Source organism: Carassius gibelio, chromosome A11, assembly GCF_023724105.1.
Source record: "Carassius gibelio isolate Cgi1373 ecotype wild population from Czech Republic chromosome A11, carGib1.2-hapl.c, whole genome shotgun sequence".
NCBI classification, from domain to species: domain Eukaryota; kingdom Metazoa; phylum Chordata; class Actinopteri; order Cypriniformes; family Cyprinidae; genus Carassius; species Carassius gibelio.
Window position 1 is genome coordinate 22,874,243 of NC_068381.1, and position 9,892 is coordinate 22,884,134.

At 35.0% G+C, this 9,892-nt stretch overlaps 1 protein-coding gene across 1 annotated transcript; it reads right to left on the reverse strand.

Moving 5' to 3' along the window:
* Positions 1 to 3,789: 3,789 nt before the first annotated feature.
* Positions 3,790 to 7,445, reverse strand: LOC128022699 (uncharacterized). The gene is made up of 8 exons (XM_052610496.1): positions 7,335 to 7,445; positions 7,144 to 7,176; positions 6,577 to 7,042; positions 6,302 to 6,438; positions 5,016 to 5,235; positions 4,872 to 4,936; positions 4,625 to 4,750; positions 3,790 to 4,521 (listed from the first exon to the last, which is right to left on the reverse strand). The coding sequence occupies exons 1-8, from the start codon at positions 7,371 to 7,373 to the stop codon at positions 4,072 to 4,074; spliced, it is 1,536 nt and encodes a 511-aa protein (XP_052466456.1). The 5' UTR covers positions 7,374 to 7,445; the 3' UTR covers positions 3,790 to 4,071.
* Positions 7,446 to 9,892: the final 2,447 nt, after the last annotated feature.

Sequence of the window (9,892 nt, forward strand, 5' to 3'; positions counted from 1 at the left end):
ATTAATAATTTTTTTATTTAATTTTCTGTATGAAAGGTGGACAAAGTCAGGAAGTCTGTGAACGATGTGATTTGTTCTCTGTGTTAATGGGAGCATTGTCCATCATCCACACATAGTCTTTGACAAGCCTGAGCTATATTTAAATGATGAGGGTCATTTAAGCCCTAAGGGATATTATATATTTTAAGTGATATTATCCAGTGTCTGAAAGACCACAGACCATAAGCCTGATGCTGGATTGGTGCATGTTATGGAAAAGAAGGTCTCCTGTTTTTTTTCTAAAGTACCTATAAAAAATACCCAGTAGTGTGTTCATCAAATGCCTGACTTAATAAAAGTATTACACTGACTTAATGCTATGATGTTATTTTATTTATCTAGCATTTATAGCATTGTGAATGTTGAGAGCATCATTACTGAATTGATAAAAAGTACGTGTTTTGTATTTTAAAGTTAGAAAATGTAGGTAACAGCGGGTCACTGTGAGTTCAATCTTTCCCTAACATTACCCCTCTAAAGCCCACTGTTGTAATCTTAAAACATCAGTTTTAGCTGGAGTTAAATATATCTGCACATTTATTTAACAGAACAAATAAGTCAAATTGTTCATTCTTTTATATGCTATTGGATGATAGATTTGAGAAAAAAAAACTTTGCTAAACTGGCCATGAACTAACACAGTCTGGAAATTTGCTTAAAATACATCTTCATTTTTGTTTTACTAAACTACATAAATCAACATTTAAGTTAAGTTACACTAAAATATTATACAATGCCTTAAATACAAACAGCTTCTTTATTACAATTTTGAGTTTCAACCCAAATTTTATGATAAAATAATATCAAGTATAATTAAGGACTATTTGTATCATTTAATTTATAAAATACACTTAAATGGACCTGCTTTCTTTTCTGGGCTTTGCTTGTATGTCCAAGTATCTGCTTGCTGGGAAAGGGCCAGGTGATAGTGGTGCTGAATGTGGAGGCATTAGTGCCATTAGCATATAAGAAGAGGGCACAATCAACTCGCCAGACGCTAATGTGTGAATTGTGGGATGTGGAAACTCTTTAAAACATGTGACTATGATTGGGATTGAATTGCTCTAAGATTATGTAGCTTGAAAAATAATCTTTTTTTGTATAATGCACCAGCCAGGAAGGACCAACACACTGCATTCATTCATTCATAATTGAACATGACACTTAACAGAGCAAAACAAAGTAAATGTTAAAGTTTTCATGAATTTCTTCAGAGTATATCTACAATATATTACATATACTGTTATTAAAATGTAATTTAAGTCATTTTAATGTGACTGTTTTCAAGCATTTTTTTTTACAGCATCTGCAGTACTGCAGTACAGTACTACTAACTTACAACGATTAAGAAAACTGCAATAAAAGTCTGTTAAATCGTTGATGTAACGTAGCAACTTATAACAATTACATTTTCTGAATGAGGAATTTTGTTTTATTTTTGCGTGGCTGAACAGTTTTGAGTAGACTCTTTGAGTAGACGTCACATTGTTGCTCTAATTGGCGTTCAGAAGAATCCATTCAACATGGCTGCAGCTTACATGTGATAAACTATTTTAATTACACTGCTCTTAAACATTAAGGCCCAGTTTCCCGTTAAGGGCTTAAAATAAACCAGGACTAGGCTAATTCTACTTAAATTAATCCACACTAAACAACTTACTTTCTGAGATGTTGCTTAAATTTGTATTAACTAGTTCTAGACTACAGAGTCTCAGATAAAGGTAATCAAGGACCAGTGAGATCATCTTTTGGAAACCCAATTAGATTAATGGCATGCACATGTGGCTAAGGAGAGGTTGCTATAAAAACCTGGTATGGAATACTTGTAATTCATTTGTCTTAAGGAGTGTGTGGAACAAGAGTCACTACACTTAACCAAGAAATGGATAAAGGCTGAAGAAAACGCTAAAAAAACATAAGAGAATTTGAGAAGACCCTTTTTAAACAAATTGTATCAAACAATCCTGTAATTGAAAACAAACAGCATGATTCAGGTACAGAAAACAAGAAGGCGGCGGCATGGATTTCCATATTGAATGAATTCAACTCAAATGAAAAAGTAACCAAAAGGACACTCCAACAAGTTCAGGTAAGATTTATTGTTGCCCCATTCTTACAAATTATAAATGTTTTCATAAATTAAATGTAAAAAGAAAACAATATTATATATAACTCCTACTTCAGAGTATATATTATCTTGTAAAGGTCCTGTGGAAAAACAACTGCTTTTGTATAAAAATAAACCTGAAAAAAATAACTGCTGCTACGCGTCTAGAGCGTTTCAAGACAGGTGGGGGACTCCCAGTTCCACGGAGGAGTTGGGGGACTTGTTGTCTGGGATTATTGAAAATCAGCAACCCCTGGAAGGTATTCCAGATGATGACCATTTGGACAGTTCAGGTGAGGAATCTTTCAAAGACTAATTTGATAGGACACGTCTCGTTTACAGTAACACGTGATATCCCATCCAACATAATTAAATGCAAGTCATGTCTTGTAACAAAAACTATGTAATGACCTTTATTGTTGAAGTCGAATGTAATGCTAAATTTTTTTCCATACAAAGATGACCTGATCTTGACACAGGACTTGGGGGGCGCAGGGAACAGTCAAGATGCTCAAATGTATCCAGCAGCAGCCGGCACCAACATGCAGCAGCATCCATCTCCTGCAGTAGTATTAGTCAGCATCCAGCAGTCTCTAATCCAGACAGCCGGTCAAGAGGGAAAAGCATGACCATTAATGAGAAAGTTGCCATAGAGTTCAATGAACGTAAATTACAATATTTAAAAGAAGAACACGAAGTCAAAATGAAAATTCTTCATCTTGAGTTGTCTATGAAAGAGAGAGACATGAAGCAGCAGTGTCAATTGTCTTTGGAACAAAATCTCAGTTAAATAATTTCCAGAATTTTTTTTACCTGTCTATGCCAATCATTTATGTATCACTCAATGCTCATTTCACAATTTCAGCATTTCAGCAATTCACAAGCACAAAATAAAATTATATATTTATAAAATACATTTCACAAATGCAAAAAAACAATTTGTAGATTTACAACTGTCCACAAAAACCTTTCAATGTTTAAAATGTATGAGTGTCTGAATGTACGAATCGTCATTTACTACGAATCCACTTGGATTTGTGTGTGTGTGTTCTTGAGACTTTCCTAGCAGAGCTCTCTTCCCACGTGGGTCTGTCGTACTCTTTAGCCAATCAGATGCGAGCTTACCATTCAACCAATCATATCATAAGCCACTGAGTGCATTCAAGGAGCACGATTCTACGTACCATTTGCACAATATGGATTAATTAGAACGGAAATTAAGCCTTTACATCAGTAATCCAGCATGGCGAATGAAGAACGGGAAGCAAGGGTAAGAGTTTAGTTTATTTCATAAAAGTATGAGTTTACACATCTTATCGTTTACACATTCAATCAAAATACAGTTGTAACAGGACAGTTACAGTGATTATAAATTAAACTGCAATCAGGATAGTAAAAAGAAAGACCTGTAAAGGCAAAAGTAACATTTTGTGAGTTGTGAAATTATAATTCTATATAATCTTGTTTTATAAATTGATGTCTGTTAGGTTTTATAGATGTCATTTATCTGTGCATGCAATGGCAATGTTGATAACACTAAAACACCAGTTCTTGACATTCAACATTCACTGTAAGAAGATTTTGGAGTAAAAATAAAACTCTATTAACACTACCAGTGAACAGTTCAAATGTAGTTTAAGTCATTTTTAGGTAAAGTAGTATACTAATTACATATTAGTCAAAATTGTGTATAAAGACAGATAAAGTGTGTAACTCATAACATCATCAGATATAAGTGGCTGTTTGGCTGATTTTGCCATCAGAAGCTTACTAAGTTTAATTCTATTTAGTCATTTTTTACTTTATTTAGTAATAATGTTATTTGTTTGACAATATTCTTAAGCAAATATTATTTCAAATAAATACGCATCTCATTGCAGCATGTATTATTTATTTACTGTCTTTAAATGAAATTGTGTTACATCTTACAGTGATGCTTTTTCTTGAATGATCTCCCCTTTTCCTGAGGATAGGACTGAATTATTATGCTGGTAGTTTCCCATGTTCCTTACTTTTAATAAAAAATGATTACGCTTGGCTGAGCCTGGCTTAAATAACAGTGCCTTTGCAACTTCAACCTCTCTAGAATGTTTCTGTATCAGATGTCTTTTGATTTTTGTATTAGGCTTCTCACAGTAAAGACAGAAATTATAGATGCGTTGATATGGTGTGTTTGAGGAGACTTTCATCATATTTAGTTGTTGAGATGCACAGCCTTGCATTTCCATCCAAGCCTTTGTAAGCGGTTTTCCTTGGATGGCTATTTCTTCTGCTACTTTCCCTTGTGCCTGTTTTGTTTTGATTTCTTCTTCTTCTTTGTCTCCTGCTTCCTCTGACATTTCCAGGAAAGGGTATACCAGTTGTTCTGTGTTGCTCTGCAATACATAAACATTACTTAAATCAATTTGCAATGAATAACAGTGCTATAATCTCTGCATTATTCAAACCCCCTGGTTATGTAAATAAACCCCAAATTACCATTTCACATGCAGACAATTCCTCTTTAGTGTGGGAATATGAATCTGTCACATCACTGCACAGATTCTCTGGGATGTCCATCTCATCTTGTGCTTGAGGAAAGCAATTCTCTGTATGGGCTCTGTCCTGTAAATTAATAAGAGTTTATGAATCCATGTAACACACCTGATTAAGGTCTACTTTTGTCCGACCCGTGTTTAGCAATGATACACCTATTGCTTAGAATAAACTGCCTAAGGATACTTACTTTATTTCCATTCTTGTTGCTGTAGCTGTTTGTGCTTCCAATTTGATCAGACTGGCGATCGAAACCTGTAAATTCACACCAACATTTATAGCCAGTTAATAATTAATGATTATTGTAAACTAAACAATATGTCTTTGCACATACTTTTGACTTCCTGGAGGCATTCCTCAATAGTAGGACGCTCTTCCATTGATTTGCTCAGCATTCTGCTTAAGATATTGTTTTGTCTTTCATCACATTGAAGACTAAAGTTACCCATTCTGACATTTAGAGATACACCAAGTGGATCGTTGGCGTAGGGTGTAGTTGTCTGATAAGGGTGTTGCCCATCCGTCAGGATGTAATGGACCAAGCATCCTGCTACCTATAAAATAGAAGATTCATTTATAACAATGCCACCTAACTAAACTGTACAGAATTTATACAATTAATTGTAATAATATTGTTATGAACGCTGAAAACGGCATTAAGGACAATTCAATAAGTGCTCTTTTTTGTAAAATGTATTTTATTTAATCCTTTAATTAATCCTTTTATTAATCATAGTTGTTACAGACAAAAATATTATCATTGCATACATTAAACCTGTTGACTTGCTCCCCCTTTTATACCCAAACCCAGACCCAAATTAAAAGATGCAATTCATAAAGTCTTTGCTCTAGAAGCTTAGTTATTCCTGCTGAAGAAGACATTTATTCATTTTGAACTAAATCAAAGGGTAGCACTTTATTTTACAGTCCTGTTCCTCATGCACATACTATGCACTTATTATAGTAATTACAATAACTATGTAATAACTAGGTACTAACCCTGAACCTATCCCTAAACCTAACCCTAACCCATGTAGTTACCTTGTATTACCAGAACTTTCTTAGATAAATACACTGTAAGTAGACTATAAGTACATGTTAGTACACGTACTGTAAAATAAAGTGCAACCGAAAGATGTTTACTAATGTTAACAAAGATGAATTAATATTGTAACAAATGTATAGCTCTTTGTTAATGCGTTAACTAAATGTTAACAAATGACACTTATTGAGAAGTGTTGCCCATAAAACTTAGAGGATAACGTTTAAAGGCTCCAGATTAATGCATTAGTTAAGCATTGATTAATAATTTTCTTGTTCACAGCTAATCATTAATTAACCAGGAACACACTAGTAATTAATGATTAACTTAACATTTTAAGGATCCAGAATTGTGCATTAGTTAAGAATAAACAAAGTAGTAATTAATGATTCACTTTTTCACAACTGTTAACTGGTAATCCATGTACTTAACATTGTTTGTAATAGGGTTGCCAAGTTAATTACATTATTGTACATTAAAACTCAAAGTTACTTTGATCTACTACAAATAAATAACAATTCGGTGCACTGGGGTCTTCTCGAAGGTTAACAACTTGTACATTTTCAGTCCTGTCTTACCTGGATATCTGATTCTCTCTTGTATTTGTACTGCACGCCCCCAACATCTTCATAACTTAACCAAGAAAGTGTTGTTTGTGTCAGATGCAGTTTTCTGCTCGCTCCAAAGTCTGCTATGTACATTTTATTGTTGATATCTGTAAAGAAGTAAAACAATTAGTAAAAATGTAGCATTTCCAATCACGTTATCATGTATTTTAAATGTATTTTATTTATATTTTAAGTGCACATTACAGGGTAATCAAATACATGGCTAATCCACAGATTGTTCTTACCAAACAAAATGTTTTCAGGCTTCAGGCCTCTGTGCAAAATTCCACAAGAATGCAGTTCCTGAAGTCCTTGCAATAACTCCTGACAGATCTCCAGTCTTCGAAGCTCTGTTAGCCCTTCTCTTTCAGGAAAATCCTTGTTTTCAATCAGCTCCATTAGATTGTATTCACAAAGAGGAGAGATGAAATAGGCAAAGTACGTGTCTTCCAACACCGCAACGGGTTTCAAAAGATGTTCTGCTTTAAAATTTTCTGAACACAGGAAATTAGCCATTTCCATTTCATTTTTGTAAATATGTTTGGCAACTCGTTTCACTGCAACTTTGCAGTTGTGAAAGAATCCTGGGAAAATCTCAGCAGCATTGCATCCATCAGCAATCTTTGTTTCTGTGTTAATAACAATTTCATCATTTTTCATCATGCCAGGCTTTAGGTCAAGGTTTTCAAATGAATCCTTCCATCGGGATTCCTGTAAAAGGCATAAAAGCATTAGGTAAATATAATTTTAATCATGTCAATCATGTTTTCACTTATAAAGTCAAATGAAAAAGGAAATCTCTATAAATTTACCTTGATCTCTCTGCACAGGGAAGTACTGGTTTTCTGAAAATCATTACATGCATGATGTCAATATGTTGAGTATGGAAACATTATTTGATCAATAATTAAAATAAACCTCACTGGGTATGAGGTTTCCTCCTCGCTTCATGAAATAATTTAGAAATATGAACTAAAAAATATTAAAATAGAAATGTACTTACCTGTCTCCATGGGAAGTCAGGATCTCTGCAGTCGAACATAATTTCTTCCCCTGCAGTGATTTTTGTGGTGGCAAATGCACACAAATGTGCTCTTTTCTGGGCAAATAAATACTTTGAAATAAAAATATTTCAATGTAGATTCTGTCAGGAACCCAGAGTATATATACGACCCTACCCAGCGATCTGGACCATGATTGGATAAGGCTCAGTCAGCCCCATTACTGTTGCCCCATTACTGTACAGTCATGCAGATTTCAGTAGGATTAAATAGGGGCTTAACAATACGGGTAACTGGTTGGTTTTAAATTTGGATATACTTGGAAACATTTCAAATGGCATTAAATAATTACACACTTTTGCTGGTTGCTTTCTGTCAAAACACAAACTTATAATCGTGGCAGATGAAACATAATAAATATTGAGAACTTAAGTAAAAACATAAGACATAGAGTGACTCATCAGGTAGAGATGCAATGCATAAGAGAATGGCCAGCATGCTGATGGCTGGTCATACAGATGCTAATCATACAGACGACTGGCCATACAGACCACATTCATACTGATAGCTGTCATACAGACAGTAATCACACCCTGATGTAACCAAAACAACTGGTTTATAATCACAGAACATTCACTCATTTTTTAAAGTGAAGCTGTCTGTATAACTTACCTCATGTTGTAGGATATGTTCTCCCTTCAAAAGAGGAAAGTTCTACATTTTGTAATCAGTTATTCTACAAATGTTGCAACTATGTTTGAACATGTTTAACAAAACTGTCTTTCCTTTTTTAAGAAAAGTCAAGTCAACAGTTCACATTGTTAACTCTAAACAAGAATTTCACTTCATCAGAAAATTCAGTCATCAAAAATGCTATGTTGCTACTCAATAAATTTTGAGTATAAAATGTTTTGAAAACGAAAATATATACTCCCAAAAATGTATGATGTTTATGATTCTTGTTGATCTCATTTCAAAACAAGTAAACCTCTAAGGGCCCTATTTTAATGATCAGAACACAAAGTGTAAAGCGCACGGCGCAGGTGCCCTTAGGGCATGTCCAAATCCACTTTTGCTATTTTAACGACGAAAAAACGGTCCGGGCGCCGGGGCAAATTTTTGGAATGGGTTGTCCCTATTCTCTTAATAAGTAATAGGCGTAATGTTTGCTTGTGCCATGGCGGATCACTATTTACAGGCGGAATTTGTTGGCGGAAAAGCTGAATACATTTCAAGCGAAGAAAGCAATCTGCTCATGCGTGAAGTTATAGCTCGCGAACAGATCATCTGCGGGACAAGCAGGAATCCAGCAAAGCTCTGCGAGATGAGTCAGTTAATATATATGTGTGTGTGTGTATTGGCACGTTTGTACAATAGCCGATTTCATTCATCATTATAAGTAGGAATAGACTGAATTGCAAATAGGTAGCCTAATTCAAATACACGCAATGACTATCCATCATTGCATTTTTATATGTATGTAGCCTACACAATAATATTCTTTTACACTGTAATCCTTTTGTTTTTAATATTTGGCATGTTTGTGTGATGCGCATTCCTGTGTGTAATAAGCAAAGTCAACGCAAACACTATGGACCCGCCCAGAGGCACATTATCTACAAACACACTCTTTATTTTCAGCTCCTTAAAATAGCAATGTTCCAGCAATGTGCCTGAACACACCTCTTTTTTGGACCAGCAAGCCCATGGGCGCACATACAGTTTTGTTCAAAATAATAGCAGTACAATGTGACTAACCAGAATAATCAAGGTTTTTAGTATATTTTTTATTGCTACGTGGCAAACAAGTTACCAGTAGGTTCAGTAGATTGTCAGAAAACAAACAAGACCCAGCATTCATGATATGCACGCTCTTAAGGCTGTGCAATTGGGCAATTAGTTGAAAGGGGTGTGTTCAAAAAAATAGCAGTGTCTACCTTTGACTGTACAAACTCAAAACTATTTTGTACAAACATTTTTTTTTTTTCTGGGATTTAGCAATCCTGTGAATCACTAAACTAATATTTAGTTGTATGACCACAGTTTTTTAAAACTGCTTGACATCTGTGTGGCATGGAGTCAACCAACTTGTGGCACCTCTCAGCTGTTATTCCACTCCATGATTCTTTAACAACATTCCACAATTCATTCACATTTCTTGGTTTTGCTTCAGAAACAGCATTTTTGATATCACCCCACAAGTTCTCAATTGGATTAAGGTCTGGAGATTGGGCTGGCCACTCCATAACATTAATTTTGTTGGTTTGGAACCAAGACTTTGCCCGTTTACTAGTGTGTTTTGGGTCATTGTCTTGTTGAAACAACTAGGGGTGTAACGGTTCACAAAATTCACGGTTCGGTTCGATACGATACACTGATGTCACGGTTCGGTTCGGTTCGGTTCGATACGTTTTAGATACAGCAAAATGTAAAAACATCTCAACTTTTCAGAATGCCGCAAGCGCACCGCGGGTCATGTGACAAGAACCAACCAATCAGCTTCATCCTTTCCCGTAACAACGTTGAGAGCTCAGCCAAGATGAAGGAACAGCTGATCATA

Excerpts from the sequence above, each read along its gene's own strand:
- LOC128022699 (XM_052610496.1), bottom strand. The coding sequence starts at position 7,373 with ATGTTCGACTGCAGAGATCCTGACTTCCCATGGAGACAG. Across the intron at positions 6,439-6,576 it reads GCCTGAAAACATTTTGTTTG|ATATCAACAATAAAATGTAC; the intron begins GTAAGAACAATC and ends ACTTCTTTACAG. Across the intron at positions 4,937-5,015 it reads ATGCCTCCAGGAAGTCAAAA|GTTTCGATCGCCAGTCTGAT; the intron begins GTATGTGCAAAG and ends GTGAATTTACAG.